The following is a 14,173-nucleotide window of genomic DNA, read 5'->3' on the forward strand; positions in this document are numbered from 1 at the left end:
GGATTCTCCTGCCTCAGCCTCCTGAGTACCTGGGATTATAGGCACGTGGCACCACACCTGGCTAATTTTTGTATTTTTAGTAGAAACAGCGTTTTACTATGTCAGTCAGGCTGGTCTTGAACTCCTGACCTCATGATCCGCCTGCCTTGGCCTCCCAAAGTGCTGGGATTACAGGTGTGAGCCACTGCACCCAGCCTGCATTGTTTTTCAGTAGGGATGAGAACTCAGAAACAAACCTAGCTGAAGAGAGGGCTGGTTCCTAAAGGCCAGTTTGGATAGGATAACAAAGATTCTAGTTGGTAATTAAGAAATTCTAATAGTTTAGAAAGATATGAATACCATTTTTAATATTTCTCTACCTTCATCCCAAGATACACCCTTTGGGTTTAAATGGTTAGGGTTACTTGTAGGCCACCTATCATCATAGCCCTATCCATGAGTGGGATATAGGAAATAATACTATTAGGTTGGTGCAAAAATTAGTGCTGTTTTTATATCATAGTTACTTTTGCACCACCCTAATAGTATGTACAAGGTAGTTCTCTTCTTGGGAAAGTGGACGTGACGCTCTTAAAATTTAAATGACTAGAGCCTTAATAAAGGAAATATTAACATTCCAAGATCATCTCCTCCTGTGTGTATTTGAAATAAGAATAAACTGTGACAAAAAGGAAAGTTGTTTTTTTTTTTAACTTGGTTGTTATTTTATTATAGGATTGCACCCAAAATTATAGAGACAACTGGAGTTCATTTTCAGGTAAAAGACATTTAGCTTGACTTGCAAAACTGTAATTTTTTACTACATATGGTTGGAGAGTATGACACTCACAGCAACACTCTTAAAGGGGTGTGTGTGTGTGTGTGTGTGTGTGTGTTTGTTTGTTTGTGTGTGTTTGCATTTGTTCTCTTTTATCTGTGAAGTTGAGGCAGCGTTACTGACTATTATCAGTGTAACTTAGTTTTTCTCAGGAATGCCCTAATGCAGATTCTCTAATTGATCTCTTTGGACAGTGAAATAAATCTGCAGTACTGCAATTAAGGATGAAATTTTTTTCATCTTAAAAAGAGAAAAGTTTTCTCTATTTAAGACTAAAAGACTGATAGTCCTTTCTGAGGATCTACCCTATAGCTTATTAAACTGATTTACCCACTGCTTTTACTAATTCAGTAGTTAGCCCAAATAATTTTACTTTAAAAGTCTACGTGAGGCTTAACTTCTAACTAGTGACTAAATGATAATCATTAAAGGTTTTTTGACAGACTATGTATGAGCACTTGGGAGAACTGCTAACAGTTTTGCTCACCCTGGATGAAATTATTGATAATCATATCACACTGAAAGACCACTGGACTATGTACAAAAGGTACGCCAATTAAAATATTTTAAAATATTCTCTTTGGTTAATGTATTTGTTAGTGTTAGTAAAAAGTAAACAAATGTAAATAATACAGATTTTCTAAAAGACCTGGGGATTGATATTTAGAAGGAGCTCATATCAAATGTTTTCATGAATGCAGTAACCATTCTTTAATTTCACATGAGTTTGTTGGGGTGAGTATAATACACTTGTATAAAGCATCCTAATTCTTATAGTAGTAGATAGTTAATTTGCCTAGCATAGGACTCAGATTTATTTTTTTCCTTGGGTTCTATTCAGGTGACAGTTTTTCCTTCCTGAGCTTGGTTTTATTTTATTATATATACTGATTTTTTTTTAGACCATGGTGGTTTATTTTATTCATGTTATAAGTACTTATTAAATATTTGGTATGTAGAGTATGAGGCATTTTGATTTAAGATGATATCAAAAAGCATAAGAAAATCTATTAGGATTGTTGTGTTCAAGTTTTCAAATATGTAGAGCCAAACAAGAAATATAAGTAATAAAATTTTTACTTCCAGGAAAATGTTTTTTAATTTAAAAATTTATTAGGTAGATTTAAGATCTTTCTCTTCATTGTCCATAAGGTTACTGAAATCTGTCCATCATAATCCTTCAAAATTTGGAATTCAGGAAGAAAAACTAAAGCCGTTTGAAAAGTTCTTGCTGAAGCTAGAAGGGCAGTTACTGGATGGAATGATATTCCAGGTAAGTAGGTCTGTATCAGACTGTAACAATTGGGCTCATATTAGATGACACAGCTCAGAATTATAGTAAAACACTGTTGAATATATTTTTCTTTGAACAGTGCTTTGGTTTAAAATTATTGCTAGAATACTAAAATATTTCAGCATCTAGTAGCAAACCGAATTAATAGTGTATTAGTTGTATCTAGAATAAGAGTTTTAGAAAAATTATGTAGATGGATAAAAATACTTGAGGATTAACATCTAGTCTGAGTGGTTAGGTACAGGCATATCTTGTTTTATTGCATTTCACTTTATTGCACTTCCCAGGTAATTGCATTTTCTAGAAATTAAAGTTTTGTGGCAACCCTGCATCAAGCAAGTGTTTCGTCGTCATTTTTCCAACAGCATGTATTCACTTTGTCTCTATGTCACATTTTGGTAATTCTTGGAATATTTTAAACTTTATTATTGTAGCTGTTATGGTGATCAGTGGTTTCTGACGTTACTGTTGTAATTGCTGTGTAGTGCTACAAAAATAATGCCCATAAGATTATGAATTTAATCGATAAATGTTGTGTTTGTTCTGACTGCTTTATCAACTGGCTGGTGCTTGTCCTTTCTCTCTCTTCATGCCTTTTTATTCCATGAGACACAACCATATTGAAATTGGTTCAATTAATTGGCCTCTAAGTGTTCAAATAAAAAGTGGATTTTCATGTCTCTTAATCAAAAGCTAGACATGATTAAGCTTAGCAAGGAAGTAGCATCAAAAGCAGATGGGCGTGGTGGCTCATGCCTGTAATCCCAGAAGTTTGGGAGGCTGAGCGGGCAGATCATCTGAGGTCAAGTGTTTGAGACCAGCCTGGCCAATGTGGTGAAACCCTGTCTCTACTAAAAATACAAAAATTAGCAACGCTTGGTGGCAGATGCCTGTAATCCCAACTACTTGGGAAGCTGAGACAGGAGAATCACTTGAACCTGGGAGGTGGAGGTTGCTGTGAGCTGAGATCATGCCACTGCACTCCAGCCTGGGCATCAAGAGTGAGACTGTGTCTTGGGGTGGGGGGGGTGGGAAGCAGAGATAGGCCAAAAGTTAGGCCTCTTGCTCTGAACAGTTAGCCAATGTGTGAATGCAAAGGAAAAGTTTTGAAGGAAATTAAAAGTGCCGTGAGTTCACACATATGTTAAGAAAGCGAAACAGCATTACTGCTCATATGGAGAAAGTTTTGTTGGATTGAATTGAAAATCAAACCAGCCACAATATTAGTTTAAGCCAAAGCCTAATTCAGAGCAAGGCCCTAACTCTTTTTACTTCTCTGAAGGCTGAGAGAGGTGAGGAAGCTGCAGAAGAAAAATTTGAAGCTAGCGTAGGTTGGTTCATGAGGTTTAAGGAAAGAAGCCATCTCCATAACATAAAAGTGCAAAAGCAGCAAGGGCTCATGTAAAAGCCACAGTAAGTTGTCCAGAAGATCTAGTAAAGATCACTGATAGGAGTGGCCACACTAAGCGACAGATGAGTGTGGATGTAACAGCCTTCTGTTGAATATTGTATGACATCTGTGACTTCAATAGAGGAAAAGCCAGTGCCCATTTGCCATTCTGAAAATCTTAGGGCCCTTAAAGATTATGTTAATCTGCTCTGCCTCTTCTTTATAAATGGAAAAACAAAGCCTGATGACAGCATATCAACATTGAGGCAAGACCCTCGGCTAGCAAAAAGATGATAGCTCACTGAAGGCTCAGCTGTTATTAGCATTTTTAACAATAAAGTATTTTTAAACTAATGTACCTTTTTTTAGACATAATGCACCTTTTTTTTTAGACATAATGCTATTGCATACTTAATAGACTATAGTATAATTTAAATATAACTTTTATATGTGCTGGAAAACCAAAAAATTTGTGTCACTCACTTTATTGCACTGATCAGGAACTGAATCTGTGGTTTCTGTGAGGTGTACTTGGATTGCATTTGCTGTTTTTAGCCTCTAGGTTTAGGCTTTTAAGACAACCTTTAACAAGTTTAATTCTTCCTAGGCTCAGGGAATATAATTTGGGTTTACACAGTCCAGTATGGCAGCTTCTAACTACATGTGGCTATTTAAATGTAAATAAATTAAAATGAAATACAAAGTTGACTTTCTTAGTCACACTGGCCACATTTCAAGTCCTTAACAGCCACATGTGGTTCATGGCTAAGCTATCATACCAGACAGCACACATGTAGAATATTTTCATCATCACAGAAAGTTCTGTTGGGCTGCTTTGAGCAGTTTCCACTGGAAATTGCATTATATTCCATTTATAATATACTTCAAGGTTACCTTTAGTTTATATTTTACATGATCACAGTTTTTGACTGATTGATTCCAACTCTTGTTTACTGTTGACCCTTTGAACAATATAGGTTTGAAGTGTGCACGGGTCTTCTTATACACAGATTGTTTCAATAAATGTATTAGAAAATTTTTTGAACGTTAGCAACATTTTGAAAGAAACTTGCAGACAAACAGCATAGCCTAGAAACATTAAGAAAACTCAAGCCTGTAATTGTAATCCCAGCACTTTGGGAGGCCGAGGCGGGTGGATCACGAGGTCAAGAGATCGAGACCATCCTGGTCAACATGGTGAAACCCTGTCTCTATTAAAAAAAAAAAATACAAAAAATTAGCTGGGCATGGTGGTGCGTGCCTGTAATCCCAGCTACTCAGGAGGCTGAGGCAGGAGAACTGCCTGAACCCAGGAGGCGGAGGTTGCGGTGAGCCGAAATTGCGCCATTGCACTCCAGCCCGGGTAACATGAAAAAAACCCCGTCCAAAAAAAAAAAAAAAAAGAAAACTTAAGAAAAAGTTAGGTATGTCATGAATGCATAAAATATATGCAGACACTAGTGTATTTATGTGTTAATTGACTTCATGTTTTATGTTATCCGCAAGGCTTTTATGCTTGCGGATAACATAAAACCAGTATGCTATTACTGGTTAAGTTTTTGGGTAGTCAGAAGTTATATGAAGATTTTTGACCACATGGGGGTCAGTGCCCCTAACCTTATGTTACTCAAGAGTCAACTGTATATCAATTTAAATATTAGGTCAATAGGTTAAGAAGATAATTTTTTGCTATTGATTCTTTTTCCAGGAGACATTTCTATATACTCTATAATAAAGTGCTAGGAAAGTAATTATAAACAGAACACATAAACTCTTAAAAGTGCAAAGTAAAATAAAAAATAATGCTTTATCTTCTATACATGTCTGAACATCGTGTGTATCTCTTCGTACAGGATTATAGATTTCGGTTCAATTTTATTACTTTCACATAACTAGTACTCAAATATATAAATATATATATATTTTTGATACAAACAGATCTAAATATTAGATTAAGAACCTAAGCTTTAATTTCAGTAAAATTTAAATGATGAATATAGAAGCTTATATACTATATTTAAATATTTAGAAGTTTATTATTGAGAGTCTGAATTTCTCTTTAAATGTTTCCTGTCTAGGCCTGTATAGAACAACAATTTGATTCTCTCAATGGAGGAGTATCTGTGTCAAAAAATAGCACTTTTGCTGAGGAATTTGCACATAGTATTCGGTCAATTTTTGCAAACGTAGAAGCCAAACTTGGTAATGTAAATTGCAATTTTTGGTTTTGGTTTATAAAATTTGCACTTCCTTAAAAGCATAATTGAAGTGTATTTGTTCTGCTTTCTCTCTTGTTATTGGTTTGTAAGGAGAACCTTCTGAAATTGACCAGAGAGACAAATATGTTGGAATTTGTGGACTCTTTGTATTGCACTTTCAGATTTTTCGAACTATTGATAAAAAGTTTTATAAGTCTTTATTGGATATTTGTAAGAAGGTAAGAACTTAAAACTCATTTTTCAATTTGAGTGGATTGAAAAGATTGCAGATAAAACTAGATATTTTAAAATGCATTTTATTCTTGCTTACAAAAATAATTTAATATTATTCACTTTTAAAATTCAAGTACTCCAGAAATAAGTAACTTAGTGAATGAAAATATACCATATTTCCACATCATATTAATATTAATACATATTGGTAGAGGGTGTTCAGATTGTTTTTTTCTGTACATTAACTTTTTTTTTGGTGCTGCTAATACTACTTTTTTTTTTTTTTAACATTTTTCCTTCTCCTTTGCCACTGATTTTCATTACTGAAAAAGAAAAAATTTAAAATATATTTCTTTCTATGTCTTTACTATTTTCTTTTTCTTTTTTTTAGACGGAGTCTTTCTCTGTCACCCAGGCTGTAGTGCAGTGGCACAATCTTGGCTCATCCTCCGCTGCCCGGGTTCAAGTGATTCCCCTGCCTCAGCCTCCTGAGTAGCTTGGACTACAGGCGTGTGCCATCACGCCTGGCCAACTTTTTTTGTATTTTTTAGTAGAGATGGAGTTTCACCGTGTTGGCTATGATGGTCTTGATCTCCTTACCTTGTGATCTGCCTGCCTTGGCCTCCCAAAGTGCTGGGATTACAGGCATGAGCCACTGCGCCTGGCCGTCTTTGCTATTTTCATGTGGCACCCGATTTCAAAATTGAAAGATTAGTTTGTGTATAACATCAAGTGATAGTGACTATGAGAACCCAACCAACTTTTTTTAAACTTATGTAGAATGAAACTAAAGGACACAAAGATTCAAGTTTCTATCTACTTGTTGCATTTTTGTTTATCTGAAAATCCATGAGGGAGTGTTTTGTGGTATGTTATTTAATATTACAGGAAATAAAATTGTCATGCTCAACACCAGATGTAGAAATACCCTAACTCTGCCACAGTTAAAAATATTTGTCTCATAATATAATAATAAGTATTTTTGTGGTTTTTTTTTAAATGAATTGTTTTCCATGTATATTATAGAACTTTTAAACAGCTTATTGTTTAGCCTGCATTTAATGATTTTTTCCGCCTTATCCTTTTCTGTTTCAGGTACCAGCTATCACTCTAACTGCTAATATTATTTGGTTTCCTGATAATTTTCTGATCCAGAAAATACCAGCAGCTGCCAAACTTCTAGACAGAAAAAGTCTTCAAGCCATTAAAATACACAGGGATACTTTTCTACAGCAGAAAGCTCAATCACTTACCAAGTAAGTTTTATAAACAAGTATAATGAAAATACTTATTCTCTGTATTCAAATTTTATACTGGCTCTAAATGTATAGTACCATTTGAATTATGAGATTAAATGTACTTAATTAAGGATCAGGCAATCTCTAGGAGATTTGTTTTCTAGAAGTTTTTTGTAAAAAATATTTTATGCTTAAAGTCAGTTTAAGATGTAGACAGATTATACTTTATGGATACAAATGTGTACTTAGTTTTTATCATCTGTGTTAAATATTTTTTGTTTAAATGAAGTGAAGTCCCTGATTTCGTTGCAGTAGATATCATTTGATAACATTAAAAACATTGTGTGTCCATGGTGGTTTTGGGAGGGGTTAACTTTTTCTTGATGTGCTTCCTTTTCTCCCCTTTATTTTTATGAACATAATATATGCATGTATATAAAACATCAAAAAGTACTAAAGCTTAAAGGGAAAGATAATTGTCCTCTTCCCAATTCCTTCCTGTATTGCTCTCCAAAGGAACATTTTTAACTCTTTGTTTCTTCTGATACTTACATTATTTTTTTGTTTCTCTCTTATTGTGTAAATTTTCAAACATACAGAAAGTAGAGAAAATAGTATCAAGAGCCCCTATGTTCCCATCACTGAGCTTCAACAATTAATTTATTGCACATTCTTTCTTGAGTACACGGCTAAAATCACATGTTAACTTGGATAAAGATTTTGACTGAAATGATGTAGCACTCTGCCGCAGGCCCCATGCTGGTGACAGATTTTTGTTTGTGATATGGCTAAAGATGTAATGGGGATACTTACCTACTTTCTGTTGATTTTGACTATCATAGGGAAGTTAGGTCACCACTCTACATTGGGGGAAGGAAGAGCATGTCTGGAATATAGGAGAGCCCTCAAAGCATTTTTAGTACTGCTATGTCCTCTGATTAAAATGGAAAACTACAGCCAGTTTAGTCAGGTCTATTCATTTCAGAGCTCTGTTAGATATCCTAAATCAAGTGTTGAAGAGGAATAAAAACAAATGTTTAGATTTAGATTAAAGAGCTGAAATAAGTAATAGAAGATAGCAAGAGAAATCTGTTTTTCCATTTCAGTAGCAGTAAGTGGGAAAAATGTGGGTATTTTAGTTCTTAGAATCTTGGTATTTTGTAACAATGTGATGCAGTTACTGAAAATGCTGTACATACTTAGATTACATTAATATCTGTAATACCTAGGTTGTGGAAACTAGTTAGTTATAGTACAGGTTGAGTATCCCTAACTGAAATGCTCCAGAATTGGAAACTTTTTTTTTTTTCGAGGTGGAGTTTCGCTCTTGTTACCCAGGCTGGAGTGCAATGGCGCGATCTCGGCTCACCGCAACCTCCGCCTCCTGGGTTCAGGCAATTCTCTTGCCTCAGCCTCCTGAGTAGCTGGGATTACAGGCACGCACCACCATGCCCAGCTGATATTTTGTATTTTTAGTAGAGACGGGGTTTCACCATGTTGACCAGGATGGTCTCGATCTCTTGACCTTGTGAGCCACCCGCCTCGGCCTCCCAAAGTGCTGGGATTACAGGCGTGAGCCACCGCGCCTGGCCCCAAATTGGAAACTTTTTGAGTGCCATCATAATGCCCAGCAGAAACGCTTATTGGAGCATTTTGGATTTCGGATTAAGGACGCTGAACTGGCAAGTATATAATGAAAATATTCCAAGATCTGAAATGCTTCTGGTCCCAACCTTTTCGGATGAGAGTTACTCATCATGTGTATCTAGGTCATGGGAATTGGTAGTTCCATTGAATTCTTTTATTTATATATTTATTTATTTTTGAGACCATGTCTTGCTCTGTCTCCCAGGCTGGAATGCAGTGGTATGATCTTGGCTCACTGTAACCTCTGCTTCCCCTAAGTGATTCTCCTGCCTCAGCCTCCCGGGTAGCTGGGACAACAGGCGCCTACCACCATGCCCGGCTAATTTTTGTATTTGTAGCAGAGACGGGATTTCACTATGTTGACCAGGCTGTTCTCAAACTCCTGACCTCAGGTGATTTGTCCACCTCGGCCTCCCAAAATGCTGGGATTACAGGCAAGAGCCACCACACCTGGCCTCTTTAAAATTTTATTTTTTATTTTTAAACTTTTAAGTCCAGGGTAAAGTGCAGGCACGTTACATAGGTAAATGTGTGTCATGGGGGTTTGTTGTACAGATTATTTAATAACCCAGGTATATTCCATGGAATTCTTATTGGTCAGATCATAGCTAGTGTTTGGTGGTTGCCATGTTTTGAGAGGGTCACAAACTGCAGCATCCCTAGATGAAGCTGAACAGGATGTCAGAAGTTCTGAGAACCATGCTTTTTTGTTTATCTTCTCTTTCTTAGTGTCTGTAGAGTTTGGCCTTTAAAAGAGAAATCTGTGGAATGATTTAGTGGGTTTCTTTAAATATCTGAGGGGCATTCAGAATGAAAAGTGAACAGATTCTATCTCTGTGGCTCCAGTAGGCTAAAGTAAAACCAAAAGATGAAGATGACAGATAGTAATAAAAAATAATAATATAAAAATAATTGCCAACATTATGAATCCATTAACTCTGTGGCAGGCATTATGCTAATGGCTTTAAATATATTTTTTTGTGTAAAGCATGTAACAGCCTTCTGGCAGAAAATAATAAAGGTAACAACTAATGTTTATGGCGTGCTTACCATAAGCCAGTAGCTATTCCAGGAACGTCATGCAATTTTCTGATCATTAAAGGAGATGATATTCACACATATCATCTCCTTTAATGATCAGAAAATTGTGTGACGTAGATACTGTTATTATTGCCATTTTATAGATGAGAAAACCCTACAAAGAGATTAAACTTGCCCAAGTTTAAACAACTAGTAGGTAACAGGTGGCAGATGCAGGCAGTCCAACTATTTTTATCCCATTCGTAGATAAAGAAAATGAGGTTTAGAGAAATGAACTTTGCCAGGTCACACAGCTAAATCCATGTCAGAGAGGGCATTCAAACCAGTACCAGTCCTGTTCTAGTGCCTCTGCAGCAGGTAGCATTGTGTGGGCTTCTCTGAGGTAATGTGGTCCACTTCGCTAAAGCTGTGTGGGCAGAATATAGATGACTGTCAGTACAAGATCTGTGGGAAGTGAGTCTTATTAGGTGGACAGTTGAATAAGTTGACTTTCAAAGACTTCTTGCATGATAAAATTTTGTTTCTAAATTCTTTACTATAGACCTCCATGGAGCTGAAGGGCACAGTTATCTTTTTGAATCTCTTTGCAATTGTCAAAGAAACCTAAAATTCGATCCACTAAAGTGAAACTCAGGAGAGTGATGATGTTGTGATCAGCATGGGCTTTGTCCTGACATTTTAGAGAAAATTGAAGGAGTGCCTAAGAGGTGTCCCAAGATCAGGCTTCAGAGTTTACATGAGTAAAGAGGGAGCAATAGAGAGCAATGAGCAAGAGTTTTTCTGCCCACACTATACACCAGATTGCAAGTGGCCAGTGTCCCAGCTGCCTCCTTGACTAGAGTCCAAGGTTTGTGGATTGCTGCATTTTGCTTTTGATTCACAACCATTTTAACACTGGAAAATACTGCCTTAAGAGGATAGAGGTCTGAATCTTTGTTTTAGACTCCCATGTTGACATGCAGGCATTGACACTGTTTAATGCTTTATTTTGGGGCAGGAGATTTGTTTGTTTTGTTTTCATTTTTTGAGACAGAGTTTCGCTCTTGCTACCTAGGCTGGAGTGTAATGGCTCCATCTCAGCTCACTGCAACCTCTGCCTCCTGGGTTCAAGTGATTCTCCTGCCTCATCTTTCTGGGTAGCTTAGATTACAAGCATGTGTCACCACACCTGGCTAATTTTATATTTTTAGTAGAGACCAACATGGTTTCTCCATGTTGGTCAGGCTGGTCTTGAACTCCTGAAGGTGATCCGCCTGCCTCGGTCTCCCAAAGTGCTGGTATTATAGGTGTGAACCACTCTGCCTGGCCTGGAGATTTGTTTTTTTACCTTGGTGTTTTTCCTGTTTGTACTTTGAAATGAAACTGACAATCCAATAGGACACTTGACCATTTTTGTACTCTTTGTCAGTTAACTTACTTTTTAAAACTTGAAGCAATTTCATTTTTATATATTTATAAGAGATAAAGATTGTCATCTGGATGTGATCACAGAGTGATGGGCAGAAGTGATATATAAACCTCTGCATTATCCTATAGTCTTATCTAAAGCTGGCTGAATGCCATTCACAATGTATTATTGCCTTCTTCATAGTGTTATTGACATAGTTGCTTATCAGCAAGAGTTCCATAGTCTAGTCTAGGTCTCTTTCTCTGGTCCTTGCTCATGACTTTTCTGTCCTGTACATGGGATTCCTGCTGAGTCTTGATCATACCGCCTCCTCAAAAATGGAGGCATTGCTCTAGTACTGTGCTCTCTGTTTTTAAAAAAGGACCAGACTTTTAAAAAGGAATCATTTGTGAGTCAAACAATATGTTTCAGCACCATTTGAAGCAAAGCCATAAAGTACAACTATTTGTGTTTTTTGTCTAATGGAATTATGGCTTTGTAGAAACCATTTTTCTCAGATTTTGTGCTAGGGTTACCCCTCCCTAAGTCACATTTATTAGAGATTTTGACAGGATCCCTCATTACATTGAGTTCTTCAGATTGACAGATTGCCCAGCAATATGGCTAGCCACTGACTTCAGTGTGGAATTCTGAACTTAATTGAGTGTCTTCAGTCCCTTGCCCTGAAGAGCTATCCTCTAGCTGATTCTGACCTGTAAGAATAGGACATTTCTTTACCTTGTATAACTACAAAAGATTAAAAAAAAAAAATAGTTGGTAATGTTGGATTCCATAAAGGAGAATTGTCCATTTTGCATACTAAGTTTTTATTTTTTTGAGACAGGGTCTCTCTCTGTCACCCAGGCTGGAGTGCAGTGGCGTGATCTCAGTTCACTGCAACCTCCTCTACCTCCTGGGTTTAAGCAATTCTCCTGCCTTGGCCTCCGGAGTAGCTGGGACTACAGGCGTGCGCCACCATACCGGGCTAATTTTTGAAGTTTCACCATGTTGGCCAGGCTGGTCACGAACTCCTGACCTCAGGCAGTCTGCCCCCACTGGGCCTCTCAAAGTGTTGGGATTATGAGTCACCACGCTTGGCCACATACTAAGTTTTTTAAAGAAAAAGTATAAACAGCTTGTGAATGTAAAGAGGTTCCCATCTTGAATGAGCTTGAATTGGGAAACATTAATGGAGTAATTTAGTATTTGTAATCATCCTGAATAGTTGAGAGAATCACATTTTGCATTGCTCCAGTCTTCTGGGATGGGAAAGCTTCCTGGATGTGAGCTTGAATCTTGTCTGAGCTTATGATCTTGGTGCCTACTTAACTTCTCTGTGTAGCAGTTTCTTCTGTGTGGAGGTTGTAGTACCTACCTCATAAGGTTAATGTAAGGGTTGAAAGAGGTGGTTTGTATGTGTATGTGTGTGTGTAAAGTGCTTGGAACAGTAGCTGTTGTAAGCATTCAATAATTATTAGCTTTTATATTCAGATTTCTGACCACTTCCACTGTCCCTATTCTGGTTCAAGCTGTCATCTTCCTTTTTCTGCATTATAGTAGCTTTCTAGGTGGTTTTCCTGCTTTTACCATCACCCCTTCTGTAGTTTATTTTCAACTCATCAGATCCTCTTAAAACCAAAGTTAGATCAGGTTACTTTGCTTAGTCCCTCTAGTGGCTTTCTTTCTCAGAGTCAAAATCCCTACTCCTTGCAAGGCCTTCCACAAATCCCTTCCCCATCTCCCCATCTTTCTACTCCCCCACCCCCTCCCTCTGTATCTTGCTGATCTAATCCTTCTGCTCACTGCTCCAGGTATACTGATTTTTTTGTTGTTACCTGAACAAGCTAGACACATTTCCACATGTCTTAGGATTTTGCATTTGTCATTCACTTTTCTACACTTCTCGTGTATTTGCATGAATTACTCGTTCATTTGCTTCAAACTTTGGCTCAAAATTACCTACTCAATGAGCCTACTTTGATCACTCTGTGTAAAATTGTACCTCTACCCCAGTCCTTATCCTTTTTTCCCTGCTTTTACTTTTCCTGTAGTATGTATCTTTTAATTAATTAAAAATTTTACTTACTGATTTCTTTATTATACAACTCTCCTTTCTAGAATGTAAGCATCACAGGGGCAGGAATTTTTATTCATTTTATTTACTGCTGATTTCACTGTTTTGTTCTCAGAAACAGTGCCTGGCCTGTTTGTTGAATGAGTAAATTATATATGTCTATATGATACCTATCTTTTGAAAATCAGGAAGATGAAATGGCCACTGTAGGGAAATAATGTATGCCAATCAATATCAAGAAATGGAAGTAAATTTTCTTTGCTGAGTAATCCCAATCTTTTCCTTTGTTAGAGATGTACAGTCTTACTACGTCTTTGTGAGCTCATGGATGATGAAAATGGAATCTATTTTATCCAAAGAGCAGAGAATGGATAAATTTGCTGAAGATCTCACCAACAGATGTAATGTTTTTATACAGGTAGTTGCATCTTACAATACTTTAGGGAATCTTTGGTTGTAAATCTGACTTATAGAAGTTAAACTTTGAAAAACTGAAAAAGGATAGAGTATGTTTTTGTTTTTAAAACAAATTGATTTGGTTATGTTGGTATCTGTATGACTTATTAATTTAAATTTTCTGACAACCCATTTAAAGCTCTACATTCCTTCAAAACGACTATTTAGCTGTATCCTATAATTTAATAATTTTACTTTTCAGTTGGCTTCATTTTTATAGTTTACAGTTCTCTTCTGAGATACTTGATTTTGTGTTTTATTTCCTTTAACACATTCAGCTTAATTATTTTGAAGTACATGTCTAATAATTTCATTATTTGGATATCTCTCTTATTTGTTGTTTTCTTTTGTTTTTGTACATCTCTTATCTCTTGATGTACCTTTTTTTTTTTTTTTT

The 14,173-nt window shown here is 36.5% G+C and overlaps 1 protein-coding gene across 4 annotated transcripts in view; it reads left to right on the forward strand.

Moving 5' to 3' along the window:
- Positions 1 to 14,173, forward strand: part of WASHC4 (WASH complex subunit 4) — a 60,005-nt gene that overhangs the window by 12,856 nt on the left and 32,976 nt on the right. For 3 of the 4 annotated variants that reach the window (XM_017540600.1, XM_017540606.2, XM_017540613.2), the window contains 7 exons: positions 715 to 757; positions 1,261 to 1,364; positions 1,970 to 2,090; positions 5,580 to 5,703; positions 5,811 to 5,938; positions 7,029 to 7,189; positions 13,612 to 13,738. In XM_017540600.1, coding sequence (XP_017396089.1) covers positions 715 to 757; positions 1,261 to 1,364; positions 1,970 to 2,090; positions 5,580 to 5,703; positions 5,811 to 5,938; positions 7,029 to 7,189; positions 13,612 to 13,738 — 808 coding nt within the window. Of the gene's footprint in view, positions 1 to 714; positions 758 to 1,248; positions 1,365 to 1,969; positions 2,091 to 5,579; positions 5,704 to 5,810; positions 5,939 to 7,028; positions 7,190 to 13,611; positions 13,739 to 14,173 lie in introns of all 4 variants that reach the window. The other variant, XM_017540618.2, reaches the window with a different exon arrangement.

This window comes from Cebus imitator, unplaced genomic scaffold (genome assembly GCF_001604975.1).
Source record: "Cebus imitator isolate Cc_AM_T3 unplaced genomic scaffold, Cebus_imitator-1.0 Scaffold8, whole genome shotgun sequence".
NCBI classification, from domain to species: domain Eukaryota; kingdom Metazoa; phylum Chordata; class Mammalia; order Primates; family Cebidae; genus Cebus; species Cebus imitator.